This window comes from Moschus berezovskii, chromosome 16 (genome assembly GCF_049115385.1).
Source record: "Moschus berezovskii isolate FMDL1 chromosome 16, NW_MosBer_1.0, whole genome shotgun sequence".
Classification (NCBI taxonomy): domain Eukaryota; kingdom Metazoa; phylum Chordata; class Mammalia; order Artiodactyla; family Moschidae; genus Moschus; species Moschus berezovskii.
The window spans coordinates 12043152-12062720 of NC_142475.1; the positions used below are offsets into that span (position 1 = coordinate 12043152).

Below are 19569 nucleotides of genomic sequence, written 5' to 3' on the forward strand. Positions count from 1 at the left end.
ACGTTTTAAAAAAAAAAACAGCTGATGATAAAATGTACCTAGTTAAATCCCTCCCCTTGTATAACAACATTTTCTGCATCTGCTTCCCTGCTGTCTTGCCTGGGCCAATACAGACCGATAACCCCTACTGCAGGGGTCCCCAAGCCCAGGCCACAGGCTGGAAGGGGCCACACGGCAGGGTGTGAGCAGCGGGCAAGCAAACGAAGCATCACCTGCAGTGACACCAGCTTCCCCTCACTCACGCTGCCCCGAGCTCGCCTCCCGATGGCTCACTGGTGGCATTCGATGTTCATAGGAGTGTGGATCCGACACACGTGAGGGACTGTGGCGGCATGCTCCTTATGAGAATCATCCCCACACCAGCACCTCCCACCCGGGGTCATGCTGTCTCCCATGAAACCGGCCCCTGGTGCCAAAAAGGTTGGGGACTGCTGCTTTAGTGGAAACCTCTGGAGCCAGAGGCCTTTCAGAATCCTGACTTTTAGGACTTTTAGAAACTAATGATACAAATACTGCATATTACTTAACACCCCAATAGTTTCTGTGACAGTAACTTGTAACCAAAACATTAATACTTCTACAGCAAATGTATAAACGTTCACACTAAGTAAAGACTATAACAAGCATAAAGTCAGTTCAAAGCACAACATATGGCCTGATGAATTCAGGGCAGATTTTTCTTGCCATTTTTTTAATTTCTCAATTATAGATGACAGACTGTGAATCTCTTAAATTAGCTTAGTTTACCAAACTTATATACTAACTAATATCAAGAGATCAAGGGAAGTCATTCAGGTACTAATTAGATAAGGTAAACCCTCTCAAATTTAAAAAAGAGAAAAATATCCACAAACTTAATTTATCGGGACTTCCCTGCTGGTCCAGTGGCTAAGATTCTGAGCTCCCAATGCATGGGGGCTGGGTTCAATCCCTGGCTAGGCAACTAGACCCCACATGCTGCAACTAAAGAACCTGCAGGGCGCCATGAAGATCAAAGATCCCTCGGGCCACAACTAAGACCTGGTACAGCCAAATAAAGCAATAAATAAACATTTAAAAAAAGAATGTATCATAATAACATAAATGGACACCATAAATTTAGTGTACATTTATTTCAAGGTATCACTTGACACAAGATCAGACAAATTAGCTCTTGTGATTAATAATTTTAGAAGAAGTTTTTCACATTGTTTTTGGACTATTATTTTATATCAAGTTTTCCTAGCAGTTCAGCTACAACCCCATGCTCTAGAGCCTGCCAGCCACAACTACTGAAGCCCACACACCCTTGAGCCTGTGCTCTGCAACAAGCAGCCAACCATCACTGCCTAGTGATTGAAGTTTTTAACAAAAATGGTTCATATAATTTGTATCTAGAAAGACTGAGTCCTGAGTGCTCTTGAAGCTAGAAAGAATACTGTGTCTCTCAACAGACCAGAAGACTGGTCAAATGAGTCTTTCCTAAAATGGGACAGAGAATGACTTTCTAATTTTGCACTTTAACCTCACAGATTAAGTATAACCAAATATGTAGATCTAGAAATCTTAATATAATTTAACGATTCAAATGTACTTTATACTCGCAAAGATATACAAGAAACAGGATAAACATGAATTGAGGCCGACTGCTAGCTGTTTTCCAACACAACGCTCTTAGAGTTAGGCACAAGTGAACTGACTCGCCTAGACTCTGGGAAGCCAGCGTGAACATGTGATTGCTAGATTCCCATCGATAGGATGCAAATGGAAGTGATGTCGGCAACTCTATGTCGTGTTCTTAAAGAGAAAGTTCTGACTTCAGAACCTCCTGCCACCTCTTCTATACCCTGCTGCTTTTCTAGAACACACGTTACAGTGAGCTGTCTTGGACGATGCAGGAGATACCCTAAGAATGAGAGAGGAAGAGAACAGAAAAGCCTGTCCCCGACAATGCAGAGCTGTCATGTTAGCCCTAGAATACCTACAGTCAGATTGAGAGACAGTCTTTTTTTATCTAACCCACCGTTATCCTGACTTGATGGCAGCAACTGAAACTGTATCCTAATTATTACAAATATACTGTAGGTATTCAATAAATACTACACTAGACTTTTATAAACGAAATAAGCATTCTGCCTCAAACTTTGGTTCTGTTTCCTTCCTGTAAATAACTCCTTTACTTAAAAAATCTACTGTATAGAAGTTCCTTTGCTTATACATTTAAAAATTATCATTAATATTTACAAAGGAAACTTAGAACAAAACTTTATTTATTCTATCCTCCTCCACCCTGCCCCTCTGCTATTTAATGAAGGGTATTAGTAGTAGTTAGGGTATAGTCACTATGGACCTAAAAAATGAACTTAAGGTTTTATAGCCTTTCAAAATCTATTTTGTTTGTAAGTAGAAGAGTTTCTATATTAGTTGCTTTCACTTTTATTCAATATTTATTTCTAAACATTTATTAAATGTTTATAATGTTCCAAGGTATGCTAGGTCCTGAGAATATAAAGACAAAACATAATCCCTACCATAAAGGTACAATCTATTGAGGTAGACAAACAGATAAATTACTGTGATAATGTGGATCACAATAAACTGTGGAAAATTCTGAAAGAGATGGGCATACCAGACCACCTGACCTGCCTCTTGAGAAACCTGTATGCAGGTCAGGAAGCAACAGTCAGAACTAGACATGGAACAACAGACTGGTTCCAAATAGGAAAAGGAGTACGTCAAGGTTGTATATTGTCACCCTGCTTATTTAACTTATATGCAGAGTACATCATGAGGAACGCTGGGCTGGAAGAAGCACAAGCTGGAATCAAGATTGCCAGGGGAGATATCAATAACCTCAGAAATGCAGATGACACCACCCTTATGGCAGAAAGTGAAGAGGAACTAAAAAGCCTTTTGATGAAAGTGAAAGAGATTGAAAAGTGTGGCTTGAAGCTCAACATTCAGAAAACTAAGATCATGGCATCTGGTCCCATCACTTCATGGGAAATAGATGGGGAAACAGTGGAAACAGTGTCAGACTTCATATTTTTGGGCTCCAAAATCACTGTGGATACTGATTGCAGCCATGAAATTAAAAGATGCTTACTCCTTGGAAGGAAAGTTATGACCAACCTAGATAGTATATTAAAAAGCAGAAACATTACTTGGCCAACAAAGGTCTCTCTAGTCAAGGCTATGGTTTTTCCAGTGGTCATGTATGGATGTGAGAGTTGGACGGTGAAGAAAGCTGATCGCCGAAGAATTGATGCTTTTGAACTGTGGTGCTGGAGAAGACTCTTGGGAGTCCCTTGGACTGCCAGGAGATCCAACCAGTCCATTCTAAAGGAGATCAATCCTGGGTGTTCATTGGAAGGACTGATGCTAAAGCTGAAACTCCAATACTTTGGCCACCTCATGCGACGAGTTGACTCACTGGAAAAGACTCTGATGCTGGGAAGGATTGGGGGTAAGAGGAGAAGGGGACGACAGAGAATGAGATGGCTGGATGGCACCACCGACTCAATGGACATGAGTTTGAGTAAACTCCGGGAGTTGGTGATGGACAGGGAGGCCTGGCATGCTGTGATTCATGGGGTCACAAAGAGTCGGACACGACTGAGCGACTGAACTGAACTGAAGACTCATACAGAAAACTTCAAATTGTAAGGAGTACTTACCTAAATGAGACTGTAGGCAAACATTTGTGAGGGGAAGAGAAGAATGCCAGGGAAGGCTTCCCAAAAGAAGGACCACCTGATCTAAGTAAATCTTTAAGGAAAACAAGAATCAGTGGAACAGAGGGAGAAAGCTTTTAAGGCAAAGTGACAAGCATGCACAGAAGGAATGCAAACAAGAACTGGGAAGCTTCAAGAAGTTACAGACATAGTTCACAAAGGCTGGAGGGCAAAATGTGGGAGAAAAGTAGGGCAGAGTAGCTTGTTGTTGTTCAATCACTAAGTTGTGTCCAACTCTGCCTGTCCAACCAGGCTTCCGGGTCCTTCACTGTCTCCTGAAGTTTGCTCAACCTCATGTCCATTGAGTCCATGATACCATCCAACCATCTCATCCTCTGTCATCCCCTTCTTCTCCTGCCTTCCATCTTTCCCAGCACTGGGGTCTTTTCCAGTGAGTCAGCTCTTTGCATCATGTGGCCAAAGTATTGCAGCTTCAGCTTCAGCATTAGTCCTTCCAGTGAATATTCAGGGTTGATTTCCTTTAGGAAAGACTGGTTTGATCTTGCTGTACAAGGGGACTCTCAAGAGTCTTCTCTAGCACCACAATTAGAAACCACCAATTTTTCAACCCTCACTCTACTTTATATATTATGGTCCAACTCTCACATCTGTAAATGACTACTGGAAAAACCAGAGCTTTGACTAGGTGAACTTCTGTCAGCAAAGTGATAGCTCTGCTATTTAATATGCTGTCTACGTTTGTCATGGCTTCTCTTCCAAGGAGCAAGTGTCTTCTAATTTTGTGACCGCAGTCACCATCTTCAGTGATTCTGGAGCCCAAAAAAAGAATGTCTGTCAGTCTCCGGTTTTCCCCGCTCTATATGCCATGAAGTGATGAGACCGGATGCCATGATCTTAGTTTTTTGAATCTTGAGTTTTAAGCCAGTTTTTTCATCTCCTCTTTCACCTTCATCAAGAGGCTCTTTAGCTCCTCTTCACTTTCGGCCATTAGAGTGGTATCATCTGCATATCGGAAGTTGTTGATCTTTCTCCCAGCAATCTTGATACCAGCTTGGGATTCATCCAGCCCCCCACTTAGAATGAGGTATAAGTTAAATAATCTTCTCTGGTGGCTCAGATGGTAAATAATCTGCCTGTAATGCAGGAGACCTGGTCTGATCTCTGAGTTGGGAAGATCCCCTAGAGAAGGAAACAGCAACTCACTCCAGTATTCTTGCCTGGGAAATCAAATGGACAGAGAAGCCTGGAGGACTACAGTCCATGAGGTCACAGAGAGTCGGACACAACTGAGTAACCAGCAATTTCACTTTCATAAATTAAATAAGCAGGATGACAATACACAGCCTTAATGTACTCCTTTCCCAATTCTGAACCAGTCTGTTGTTCCATGTCCAGTTCTAACTGTTGCTTCTTGACCTGCAGACAGGTTTCTTAGGAGACAGGTAAGGTGGTCTGGTATTCCCATCTCTTTCAGAATTTTCCATAGTTTGCTGTGATCCACACAGTCAAAAGCTTCAGCACAGTCAATGAAGCAGATTTTTTTTTTTAATCCCCTTGCTTTTTCTATGATCCAGTGGATGTTGGCGACATGATCTCTGGTTCCTCTGCCTTTTCTAAATCCAGTGTGTACATCTGGAAGTTTTCGGTTCACGTACTACTGAAGATGAGCTTGAAGGATTTTGAAAATTACCTTGCGAGCATGTGAAATCAGCATAACTGACGACAGTTTGAACATTCTTTGGCATTGTCTTTCTTTGGGATTGGAATGAAAACTGACCTTTTCCAGTCCTATGGCCACTGCTGAGTTTTCCAAATCTGCTGGCATAGAGTGCAGCACTTTAACAGCATCATCTTTTAGGATCTGAAATAGCTCAGCTGGAATTCCACCACCTTCACTAGCTTTGCTTGTAGTGATGCTTCCTAAGGCTCACTTGACTTCACGCTCCAGGATGTCTGGCTCTAGGTGAGTGACATCAATGTCACTATCTGGGTCATTAAGATCTTTTCTGTATAGCTGTTCTGTGTATTCTGGCCACCTCTTCGTAATCTCTTCTGCCTCTGTTAGGTCCTTTCCTTTTCAGTCCTTTATTGTGCCCATCTTTACCTGAAATGTTCCCTTGGTAACTCCAATTTTCTTGAAGAATTCTCTAGTTTTTCCCACTCTGGTGTTTTCCTCTATTTCTTTGCATTGTTCATTTAAGGCTTTCTTATCTCTCCTTGCTATTCTCTGGAACTCTGCATTCAGTTGGCTATATCTTTTCCTTTCCCCTTTACCTTACACTTCTCTAAGATTTTCATCCACTGCTGGGAAGTCAACTCCAAAACTCTGTACCTCCATTAAGACTTCTCTCCTGAGCCCCAGACCACTACATCCAACTGCCAGCTGGACATTTCCATTTGAATGAACCTCTGGCACCAAAAGTTCAACAAGTCCAAAACTAAACTGTCCTATATCAGTGACTGATTCTTTCTCATTCTCTCGCACCTAAATAATTTCTTCATTTAAACATCAAGTTCTATTGATTAAACCTCTAATCAATGTACAGGTCTCAAATCTATGTATTAGGTTGGTACAAAAGTAACTGCAGTTTTTGCACTGTTGAAATTTGCTGCTTGATTTTGGAATATATTCTTAATAATGTGGGTATGTTATCATTAATGTGTATTTCTGGCTTTTTCTTTTTGCTAATGACTTATTACTTGCTGTTTATTTTGTATTTATTTTAGACTATAGAAATGATGTTAGACGAAACACAAATTCAAGCAATTTTCTTACGAGTTCAAAGTTCAAAACGGGTCGTAAAGCAGTGGGGACAAATTGCAACATCAACAACGCATTTGGCCCAGGAACTGCTAATGAATGTACAGTGCAGTGATGGTTCTACAAGTTGTGCAAAGGAGACAAGAGCCTTGAAGATGAAGAGAACAGTGGTTGGCCATTGGGAGTTGACAACAACAACTGAGAGCCATCATCAAAGCTGATCCTCTTACAACTACACGAGAAGCTGCTAAAGAACTCAACATCAATCATTCTACGGCTGTTCAGCATTTGAAACAGATTGGAAAGGTGAAAAATCTCTTTAAGTGGATGCCTCATGAGCTGACCAAAAATAAAAAAAATTGTCATTTTGAAAGCCATCTTCTCTTACTGTATGCAACAACAAGGAACCATTTCTTGATCAAATTGTGATGTGCGATGAAAAGTGGATTGTATATGATAACCACCGACAGCCAACTCAGTGGTTGGACTGAGATGCTCCAAAGCACTTCCCAAATCCAACTCTGCACCAAAGAAAGGTCATGGTCACTGTCTGGTGGTCTGCTGCCTGTCTGATCCACTACAGCTTTCTGAATCCTGATGAAACCATTACATCTGAGAAGTATGCTCAGCAAATCAATGAGATGCACTGAAAAACGGCCAATGCCTGCAGTCGGCATTGGTCAACAGAAAGGGCCCAATTCTTCTCCACAACACCTGACCATACTTTGCACAACCAACACTTTAAAAGTTGAATAAAGTTTTGCCTCATCTGCCATATTCACCTGGCCTCTCACCAACCAACTACCAAGCAACTCGACAATTTTCTGTAAGGAAAAAGCTTCCACGACCAGTAGGACCCAGAAAATGTGTTCCAAGAGTTCACAGAATCACAAAGCAGGGATTTTTTTATGCTACAGGAATAAAAGAAACTTAATTCTCATTGGCAAAAAGTGTTGATTTTAATGGTTCCTATTTTGATTAATAAAGATTTGTTTGAGCCTAGTTATTAATAATAATTTAAAATTCACGGTCCAAAACCACAATTATATTTGCACCAATCTAATATTTCCCTTCTTTTCAGTGGTCACTTCTCCAGTTCAAGACACTAGGCCAAATTCCTTGGTGTTACAGACAAGTATTATCACTCCAAACGTACAGCCTCAAAGTGCCCTGGTATTCCTCACCTTTATGTCCTCATCCATGCCACTGTCTCTGCTTAGAACTCTCCCACGCTCATCTCCCAACTCCATTCAGATGTCAACTTTCTCTTAAAAGCCAAGTCAGATCAAGTCTAGATGAGTGCTTATCAAACTAAGTTCGAATTGCTTTTTTTTTGAAATATTATACTTTTATTCATCCAATAAGCACTGTATACCAGATGACACTTTTTAATATTTATTTTTAACTGGAGAATAACTGCTTTACAATGTTGTGTTGGTTTCTGCCATACAACGATGTGAATCAGCGATAAGGATACATATATCCCCTTCCTCTTGAACCACATGACCCCATCCCACCCCTCTAGGCTGTCACAGAGCACCAGGTTGAGCTCCCTGTGTTACAAAGCAACTTCCCATTGGCTAGTGAGAAGGCATTTCACATATGATAATATGGTTTTTCCCATGGTCATGTATGGATGTGAGAGTTGGACTGTGAAGAAAGCTGAGCGCCGAAGAATTGATGCTTTTGAACCGTGGTGCTGGAGAAGACTCTTGAGAGTCCCTTGTACTGCAAGGAGATCCAACCAGTCCATTCTAAAGAAGATCAATCCTGGGTGTTCATTGGAAGGTCTGATGCTAAAGCTGAAACTCCAATACTTTGGCCACCTCATGCGACGAGTTGACTCACTGGAAAAGAGTCTGATGCTGGGAAAGGTTGGGGGCGGGAGGAGAAGGGGACGACCGAGAATGAGATGGCTGGATGGCATCACCGACTCTATGGACATGAGTTTGAGTGAACTCCGGGAGTTGGTGATGGACAGGGAGGCCTGGCGTGCTGTGATTCATGGGGTCGCGGAGAGTCGGACACGACTGAGTGACTGAACCGAACCGAATGTATGTTTCAATGTTACTCTCTCAATTCGTCTTCCTTCACTGTATCTACAAGTCTGTTCTCTACATCTGCATCTCTATTCCTACCCTACAAATAAGTTCATCAGTAGCATTTTTCTAGATGCCATATATATGCATTAAAATACTTGTTTTTCTCTTTCTGGCCTACAATGTTCGTCAGAGCCTCTGTTTAATAGGCTCTAGGTTCATCCACCTCAGTTCAACTGACTCAAATTCATTCCTTTTAATGGCTGAATAATATTCCATTGTATATATGTACCACAACTTCTTTGTCCATTCATCTTCAACAGACATCAAGGATGCTTCCATTTCTGGCTATCGTAAATAGTGCTGCAATGAACTAATTGCTTCTTTTAACTCTCCTGTTACGGTGGTATTTCAAAAAGACAAGAATCAAGTCTTAGTTTACTATTATATTCACAGTACTTAGCATATTCATTTAATAAAAGAAAGACTTTTAACAAGTGCTTAATAAGAGTTGACTGAATTGTGTTTTTAAAGCTAAAAATATTGCAGTGAAGTAGTAGGCGCTTAAAATATCCAGAAGAGTACATATACCTAGGAAGACAGGTGACAATGGGAAATCACAGGTTTACAATTAGAGAGATAACAGGAAACTGAAGAACAGACTAGTTAGATTCCACAACTCAGCCACATTTATCTAAGGAAGAAGTAATTCTGTGTTTAAGTCTTTCTATGACTAACAAGGCCCACCAGTTCTCTAGTTCCATCAGTTCTCTATAACTAGAATTCTCATTTTTAGCTACTCTTACAAGATGAGTTGCAATCCTGGCAATTCTTTTTTTTTAAATATTTATTTACTTATTTATTTTGGCTGTGTGGAGTCCTGGCGGCAGCTCTCGGGATCTCTCAACGCAGGCACAGCCTCTCCAGTTGTGGCATGAGGGCTCCAGAGCACGCGGGCTCAGTAGTCTCAGCCACAGGCTTAGCTGCACCAAGGCATGTGGGGTCTTAATTACTGGACTAGTGATCAAATGTCCACCCTGCATTGCAAGGTGAATTCTTAACCACTGGACCATCAGGCAAGTTCCCACCCTGTCAATTCTATAACCAAAATTGACCGTGTACCTATTCCTTCCTTCTTAGTCCCAATGGGACACAGCATTGCACAGCTTTAGAGTCAGGAAATGTGCATTGGCATATCTTAATTCAGCTATGCCACATTAGGAAAGTCACCTCTTTCCTAAGTCTCATGCTTAGTTTCATTATCTATCAAATGGGGACAACTATCTTCCAAAATGATGGATGGATTAGAAATAATGTATTTAAATTACCAGAGGACTACGTCTTACACAAAATAAACATTCAATAAATGCTAACAATGATTAATGCCCATCTATTAACTCAAGTTTTCATTATGTCTCACCTTTTCTTCTTGATTTGCCACCTCTGATTATTCTGAACCATTTTAGGCATTACTGATGTACCAATGTACTGATGTACTTGCTGTTGCTTAGTCATGAAGCTGAGTCCAACTCTTTTGTGATCCCAAGGACTGTAGCCCCCAGGCTCCTCTGTCCATGGGATTTTACCAGCAAGAATACTGGAATGGTTTGCCATTTCCTTCTCTAGGGAATCTTTCCAATTAAACCCGTCTCCTGAACTGCAGGTGGATTCTTTACTACTGAGTCACCTGGGAAGCCCACTAATGTACAAACCTACCTTAATTTTACTAATCACATCATTTTCCTGCTCATAAACTAATTATCTCTTACAAAATAAAGTCCATGCCCCTTTGCTGACCATTTAAGGAACTCCATGATCTGGCTTCAAACAGTCCATCAGGGGCCACTACAAACTGCTACTTCAGCATACCCTTCCAAAAGAATGACTACTCCAGAATACCCTTCTTTCCTATCTACAACTATGCAACATATCCTCTCCAACATATCCACCAAAGATCAAGTTCAAATGCCACGTGCCTTGACGAAGTCTTCCCTTATACTCTCAAATAGAAAGTGATCTGTCCCTCCCCTGAAATCATACAGCCTTTATTTGTACCATCAAAGGGATCTAAATAAATATTAGCTGGAGTCCTAATATATCAGACACTGATGGGTATTTTGGAAATAAAGGAAAGAAATCTCAAAGAATTTCCACTCTGTCTCTTCAGGTGCTCATCATTATTTAACTTGAGTCATAATTTTGTGGATCTCATCTCCCATGCTAGTTATAAACTCCTTGAGGACAAAAATCCCAATATTCCATACCCCCCAAAACCCCTACTCCTCCTTCAAGACTCAGTTCAAATGTGATCTCTACTAAGTCTTCCTCAATCATCGCCAAAAGGTATTTATTACCTTCTGGTAGTCCTATCCTCTCCACTGTCCTCAATGCTTGCTTAAGAATGAATGAAAACTAGATTTCTAAATATATCTTAAGTGAATGGATGCTAACTTTCCTAAACTAGAATCCTACTAAACTAATTCATCATACTGTTTTCTTTCATTTTTAACTGTTCTCTATTTCTATATTCATGATAGCTTTGTTCTTATCCAACTACTGCCTCTACTGTGAGTTTTCTAAAGCATCAGTTCAGTTCAGTTCAGTCGCTCAGTCGTGTCCGACTCTCCGCGACCCCATGAATCACAGCACGCCAGGCCTCCCTGTCCATCACCAACTCCCGGAGTTCACTCAAACTCATGTCCACAGAGTCGGTGATGCATAGCTGGAACTATATTCAGAAACGTATGGTCTTTGAACAAACAGAGCTATCTGACCCACATGAAATGAAAGACCACTAATCAATTCACTGTTAGTATGACATGCTAAGAGGTTTTCCAGGTGGCACTAGTAGTAAGGAGCCCACTTGCCAATGCAGGAGACATAAAAGACACAGCTTCCACTCCTGGGTCAGGAAGATCCCCTGGAGGAGGGCACAGCAACCCACTCTGGTATTCTCGCCTGGAGAGTCTCATGGACAGAGAAGTCGGACAGGCTACAGTCTACAGGGTCACAAAGAGTCCGACAGGACTGAAGCAACTTAGCACACACACAGCACATGATATGTGACAGTTTCCAAATATTTTCATTTTTAGATCTATAAACCATTCATTAAAATAAGATCAAGGTTGTCAAAGTTTTTATTTTATCAAGTTCCAAAGTACATCTGCTACCCACTACCATTTCTATCTGAAGAAAGAAAAGTTTTCCCTCGAGGTACAAATGCCTGTGCATGTGGGCATGCTAAGTCGCTTCAGTAGAGTCCAACTCTTTGTGACCCTGTGGATTGTAGCCAGCCAGGCTCCTCTGTCCATGGGATTGTGCAGGCAAGAACACTGCTGGAATGGGTTGCCATGCCCTGTGGGTCTTCCCGACCCAGGAATCGAACACGCGACTCTTCTGTATTGGCAGGCAGGTTCTTTATCACTTGCAAAGTCTACAAACGACTCTATGTATAAAAAAAATAAGCTACAAGGATAAGGGCTTTGCAGGTGGCTGCAGTGGTAAAGAATCCGCCTGCCAATACAGGAGACGCAGCCGACGCAGGTTTGATCCCTGAGTCGGAAAGATCCCCTGGAGGAGGAAATGGCAATCCACTCCAGTATTCTTGCCGGTAAAATCCCACGGTTAGAGGAGTCTGGCAGTCAATAGTCCATGGGGTCGCAGAGTCAGACACAACGAAGCGCACACAACGATATATTGTACAGCACTGGGAATACAGCCAATACTTCATAATATCTCTAAATGCAATATAATCTATAAAAATTGTAAAGCACTATGTTGTACTTTTGAAAGTAATAATGTAAATCAACTATACCTCAATTTAAAAAAAAGTTCTCTAAATTACTCCTACACTGAAAGAGAACTGTGAGCTCTGGGGCTTCTTTTAAGTTTCTCTACGGACTTCATTGGGGAGCCTGGTGGGCTTCCGTCTATGGGGTCACACAGAGTCGGACACGACTGAAGTGACTTAGAAGCAGCAGCAGCAACGGACTTCATTACTGTTCCTTGTTGGCTGGTTTTCGGGAACCTTTGGTTAACCAGTTATTCAATTTACATATGGCAGAGCCAGTCATACATTCAAGGGCACTCAATACAGAACGATTACAACAGCCCACTCTCACCCCTCAAGACGACAAGACAATTGTCCTCTACAGTCTGACTACAAATTTCTCCTCTTCACAAGTATTCTCCATGCAAAGGACGTTCTCTGTGAGTACTTCTTGTCCTTACGTGTGAAATCTTTCCAAGAGATAAGTAGTTATTAAAGTTTCAGAGCACAGTGGAGAACGCTGCAGTCTTCAAACGAATGAGTGTCACACCTGGGTGGCATGACTCCCGTTCGAAAAGGGACCTAGGAGCAGGAATTTGGAAACCAGAAAACCAACGTGACCCGCTGAGTCAGCGACACTACTGTCAAACACAAGCCGTCCGAGACCCCTTTCGAAACACCACTTGCAGTAAACCTGACACTCAGGATCCTTTCAAGGCCCAAAACGGCCCCGGGGGTGCTGCTGGGAGGGCGGGAGTAAGCAAAGCCAAGTAGAGCAGCCAACTCAACCAAAGACGACGCGGGGCCTCCGGTAACTCAGGGAAATGAGGAGGGGCTGGGGAGCTGCCGCCCCCGCTTCCAGACGGGGCGCCCACACCCAGGCTGAGGACCGTGTGTGATGAATTAAAGCGGCAATCGGCACAAGGAAAAGTCGAGGCACGTCTAACGATTTTTTTTTTTTTGGTAAGGGTCCCCAAGTCGAAAAACAGGGTCGCAATCACGTCGCGAAGACGTACCTCGGCGCTCGGGTGCTTGAAAGTGTCTAAAAATAGCAGCTCCATCGCCGAGTCCACCGCCATGTTTGCCGCGGGCGGGGGAAGGGGGCGGACTTCCGGGGTAGCCCTCCAAGCTCGGCGACGGCGGCGGAGGAGAGGGCGAGACGACGGCACTTCCTGTGACCGGGGCGCGGGCGCCGGAAACCAGGGCCTACCGCTACGCGTCGCGCGGCCGGAAGTCGCCTGCCCAGCCCTCTCCAGGGCGGCGGGGAGCGCTCCCTGAGCGCCGGGAGATGGAGAGGGGAGCGGTGGGCGGGGAGACGGCTACGGCGTCTCCAGTGGTCCAAACCGCGTCGTCCTACTGCGTTTTAGAGCCACGACGGCCTCGGGGTGGCCGAGTGCAGGGAGGGCTTAGCAGAGGCGGAGGCAAGTTAGGGAGCCCTGCCCAGTCAGGATACGCGGCCCCGGTGAACCCGCCAGCAAGTAACTTTTCCAGGGCTGGCAGGAACAAGGTGCGGTCAGCGCGGGTGAAAAGTAAGACATTTTTCTCTTTTAAAGATGACACTGTCTCAAAACGAAGAGGTTTTTTGTTTTCTCATCTGGAACAATGTCCCGTTGTCAATCATAATACCTACTCCACTGGCTTATTGTGGAATTTTTAAAAAAATAAATTTCAAAAAATTGTAAAACGTGAAACGCCATGAGCGGTTACCATGTAGAGTGAAAAGGAAGCCTCCCTGGCTCCCTGTTGATGAACGCTGCAGCAACTGGAGCTGTTCAGTAGTCTACAGTGGCGCCAGTGCTGGACAAAGCAATTAGGAATTATTTAGTAAAATCACTCGTGCCCACCCAACTTCTGGTTTCCCAGGTGGCTCAGTGGTAGAGAATCCACCTGTCAACGGAGGAAATGCCGGAGACTCAGGTTAGACCCCTGGGTCAGGAAGATCGTCTGAAACAGGAAATGGCAACCTACTCCAGTATTCTTGCCTGGAAAAACTCTATGGACAGAGGAGCCTGGTAGACTGCAGTCCATCCGTGGCAAAGAGTCCGAGGCGACTGAGCATGCATACCCACACACCCCACTTTTAGGAAACTTCTTGCACATGTGCCCAGAGAAATACCTACAGATACAAGAGTATTCATGGCAACAATTTCTAGTTTTAAAAAACTGTAAACGTAATTGCCATTAATATGAAATAATCAAAAAGAAAAAACACTCAGAAAAATCAGTAAACTCTGTTATATTTATGCCATGGAATATGTAAAGCAGAAAGAATGCTATGCGGCTGCTACTAAGTCGCTTTAGTCGTGTCCGACTCATCGCGACCCCATAGATGGCAGCCCACCAAGCTCCTCTGTCCCTGGAATTCTCCAGGCAAGAATACTGGAGTGGGTTGCCATTTCCTTCTCCAATACATGCATGCATGCTAAGTCGCTTCAAAAGTGTCCGATTCTGGGCGACCCTATGGACAGCAGCTCACCAGGCTCCTCTGTCCACGGGATTCTCTAGGCAAGAATACTGGAGTGGGTTGCCATTTCCTTCTCCAGAAAGAGCTGTATTTAATGCTATATCCAGTGTTATATGTACTAACATGGATAATCTAAAAAATGGTAAGCAAATACCCATTCACATGTAGAAAAGTATACAGCATTTAAATACTTCTAAACATATAAAATAACAAATTTTTAAAACCATATATATGTTACAAAATTAAAAAGAAAAGCACTGGAATGATAAACACTAAAATTTCACGATAGCGGTGAACCACAGAGAGATGTAATTGATGAGCTTAATAAGCTTTGATGATATTTTATTTTTTAGGCTGTTTTTTGGTGTGTATGAAATATTTAACAAGAAATTATTTTTTAATTTTTTAAAGTAAATCTCCTATCTACTCCCTTCCTCAGTCATCCAGTTTCTACCCTTAGCTGTTTATCTCTTTTACTATTTGTTTTTTTCAGAGAGTCAATTGTTGAATTTATATTTATTACTTTTATATGTCCATCAACTCCTCCCTAAACTCTGCTTTAACTGTAACTAATATATTAATTGGGCTTCCCTGTGGCACAGATGATAAATTATCTGTCTGTAATGCGGGAGACCCAGGTTTGATCCCTGGGTTGGGAAAATGCCCTGGAGAAGGAAATGGCTACCCACTCTAGTATTCTTGCCTGGAAAATTCCAAAGACAGGAGCCTGGTAAGCTACAGTCCATGGAGTCGCAAAGAGTCGGACCAGACTGAGCAACTTCACTTTCACTAATATATTAATTTGCTGACAAAAATCAATCTACTCAAAGCTATGGCTTTTCAAGTAGTCATGTATAGATGTGAGAGTTGGACCAAAGAAAGCTGAGCACTGAAGAATTGATGCTTTTGAACTGTGTTGTTGGAGAAGACTCTTGAGAGTCCCTTGAACTGCAAACCAGTCAATCCTAAAGGAAATCAGTCGCAAATATTGATTGGAAGGACTGATGCTGAAGCTGAAACTCCAATACTTTGGCCACCTGATGAGAAGAGCTGACTCATTGAAAAAGACCCTGATGCTGGGAAAGATTGAAGGAAGGAGAAGGGATGACAGATATTCAGATGGTTGGACGGCATCACCAACTCGATGGACATGAGTTTGAGTAAGCTCCAGGGGTTGGTGATGGACAGGGAAGCCTGCTGTGCTGCAGTCCATGGGGTCACAAAGAGTCAGACACAACTGAGTGACTAAACTGAATATATTAATACCACATAATGCTTTTATTATTGGTATTTTTTACGTAGTCTGGTTTTCTTATCTTTAATTCTCTTTTTGACCTAAGAGGAATGTGCGGTAGATTTAAAAACAAAATAATATCTGGACAATTGTCTGGCTGTCCAGTGGTTAGGACTCCACACATTCACAACGAGGGTGTGGATTCAATCCCTGGTTGAAAAACTAAAATCCCACAAGCAATGTGGCCTAATAATAATAAATTATTTTTTAGAACAGCCTTACTTTTATGGGAAATTGGGTAGGCAGTACAGAGTTCCCATCTATGGGCTTCCCTGGTGGCTCAGACAGTAAAGAATCCACCTGCAATGTGGGAGACCTGGGTTCGTTCCCCGGGTTCTAAAGATCCCCTGGAGAAGGGATTGTCTACCCACTCTAGTATTCTTACCTGGATAGTTCCTATCTCTATATATCCCCTTATCACTGATCAAGGATTCCCCTATCACTAACCAGGACACCACAGCAGTGAAAGTGCTAAGTCCTAAACACTGGATACACTGAACCACCAGGGAATTCCCAGGACTGTACATTGATTACAATTGATGAGCCAGTATTGATACATTGTTATTAATTAAAGTCCATTATTATGTTTCAATCTTTGTGTTGCACAAATATACCACGTATTTGAATTTATATATTATCTCTGAAATAATTATGCAAGAAACTGATAATTATTTTTGCCTCCAAGGAGGGGAACTTGATGACCAAGAAATAGAACTTATTTCCTAATAAAAAATAAAATTTTTCCAGATGAATACAAATTGAGGAGTGTAAAAAAAAACTGGTGTAAATAACTCTTTCAAGAACTTCTGTTGCCTAGGAGAAAGAAATGAGGTAATCATTGGAGGGAAACAGGGAATCAAAGAGTGTTTTTAGGATGGAGTATAACAGAGCATGTAGACTGCTGGGGATGAAGCTGTGGAGAAACACTAATGATGGAGAGAGAGGGGACAACGTGTTGCTTGGATGGGAGGGATGGTATCTGGTAGCCAAGTAGAAAGTGGCCTTTGCTGTTAATAGAATACCTGCTCCCTGGGAACCAGGGGCAAAAAGGAGTCCATGGGTTCACAACAGATGGGAGGAATAGTTTAGTATGTGGAAACAAGAAAGTTCCTTTTTTATGATTTTTACTCTGTGTGATCATCTGCTACAACTGAGAGAGCGGAAAGATATATAGGAGGTCAAAACAGTGAGATGTATTAGCCAGACTTCTGGGAGAGCCCAGACCCCTGATTGGCTATCCATCACTTCTCACAGTGTGAAGGATCCCAAATTCAGTTCTCCTTGCCCACTCTTTCACCTTGTCCCACTTTGATGATTCAACAATTCCCATCTAGATATGGCTCCCTTAATCCAGAGGTGTTTTACCTTTCTGTGCCCTTGCTTGCATGTTTTCCTCTACTTTCAATATGACCCCCTCAATATGGCTTTCAAAAACCTATGTACAGTAACCATAGCATCTAAAAGAAAGAAATACCTAACAAATGAATTTTACCAATGGGGGGAAGATACAGAATATTGCTGAAAAAATTAAAGAGAACTTAAGTAACTAGAAAAACACTCCATGTTCATGGATTGGAAGACTTAATATTGTTAAGATGACATTACCCAAAGCAATCTAGAAATTCAATGCACTCCCTATCAAAGTCTAACAGGCTTTTTTCTCCTGAAATGGAAAATCTACTCCTCAAATTCATAAGGAATTGCAAGGGGTACCAAATAGACAAAACAATCTTCGGAAAAAAGAGCCAATTTTGAGGATACAAACTTCCTTATTTTAAAACTTACTACAAAACTACACTAATTATAAATGCGGTAATGGCATAAGGATAAACATATAGACCAATGGAATAGAATTGAGTCAGAAGTGAAAAGATGGTCAACAGCACAAACTTTTAAAGGAATAGAAATCAAAACTACAATGAGGTACCACTTTACAACAGTCACAATGGCCGTGATTAAAAAGTCTACAAGTAACAAATGCTGGAGAGGATGTGGAGAAAAGTGAATCCTATTAGACTGTTCGTGGGAATGTCAGTTAGTGTAGCCACTGTGGAAAACAGGATGGAGGTTCCTCAAAAAACTAAAAATAAAGTTGGCATATGATCCGGGAATCCCACTCCTGGGCATATATCCAGACAAAACTAATACAATGCAAAAAGATACATGCACCCGTATGCTCACAGCAGAGCTGTGTCCGACAAACAGATGGAATAGTGTTTAGTTTCTAAGTCATGTTGGAGTGTTTTTGCAACCCCATGAACTGTAGCCTGCCAGGCAAACTTGTATTTTTTTTTAATAAAATAATTCACTTTTTTTTTTTTTTGGCCATGCTGTGCAGCTTGTGGGATCTTAGTTCCCCAATCAGGGATAGCACCGGGACCCCCTCAGCAGTGAGATCACAGAATCCTAGCCACTGGGCTCTCAGAGAACTCCCAAACGTTTATATATAATATGGACAAACAACACAATCCTGTTGTATATCACAGGAAACTATATTCAATATCCTGTAACAAGCCATAATGAAAACGAATATGAAAAAGAATATTTGTATGTATAACTGAGTCATTTTGCTGTATAGCAGAAATTAACACAACATTGTAAATCACCTATGCTTCAATAAAATGTAAGAAAAGAGTCAGAAATAAACCTTTATATATGGTGAATTGATTTTCAACAAGGGGGTCAAAGGCTTTCAGTGGGGGAAAGAATAATCTCCTTAATAAATGGTGCTGGGGTAACTGGATGTCTATATGAAAAAAATGGAAAAAAGTTGAAATATGAAAAAAATTGGAGCCTTACATCATACTGTATACAAAAAATGAACTCATAATGGACCAAGGACCTAAATATAAAAACTAAAACCATAAAAGTCTTAGAAGAAAACCTATGAAATCTGTATTACCTGGGATTCGGCAGTAAGTTCTCAGGACACAAAAAACTTGAGCAAAAGAAAAAATGCATTGGACTTACTCAAAATTAAAAAAATTTGTACCAAAAATGACACTGTTGAGAGAGTAAAAGACAATTTATAAAATGTGAGAAAATATTTGCAAATTATGTGTTTGATAAGGGCCTATTCTCCAGAATATATAGCAGATAATACAACTCAACAACAAAAGGACAAACCACCCAATGCAAAACTGAGCAGAGAACTTGAATAGACATTTCTCTAAAGAAGTTCAAATGACCAATACATACATGAAAAGAAGCTCAACATCATCATTAGAAAAAGGCAACTCAAAACCACAGTAAAATGCTTCAAGCCCATTAGGATGGCTACAATTTTTTAGAGATTATTTATTTATTTGGCCACACTGCACAGAATATGGGATCTTAGTTCCCTGACCAGGGATCGATCCCTCATGTCCCCACTGCATTGGAAGCCAGGAGTTTTAACCATTGGACCACTAGGGACTTTTTTGAGTTTTTTGTTTTAAATCGTAGTTGGTGAGGATGTAGAGAAGTTGGAACCCTTGCTCACTGGGAAGGCAAACTGTGCAGCCACTGTAGAAAGAAGCGTGGCAGTTCCTAAAAAAAAAAAAAAACAGAATTACCATATGACCCAGCA

At 41.7% G+C, this 19569-nt stretch overlaps 1 protein-coding gene across 2 annotated transcripts in view; it reads right to left on the minus strand.

Moving 5' to 3' along the window:
- VIRMA (vir like m6A methyltransferase associated) overlaps positions 1–13443 on the minus strand; it is a 62049-nt gene extending 48606 nt beyond the window's left edge. For both annotated transcript variants that reach the window (XM_088844671.1, XM_055431706.2), the window contains exon 1: positions 13260–13443. In XM_088844671.1, coding sequence (XP_088700797.1) covers positions 13260–13322 — 63 coding nt within the window. In that variant the 5' untranslated portion in view covers positions 13323–13443. The remainder of the gene's footprint in view (positions 1–13259) is intronic.
- Between the last annotated feature and the right edge of the window lie 6126 nt (positions 13444–19569).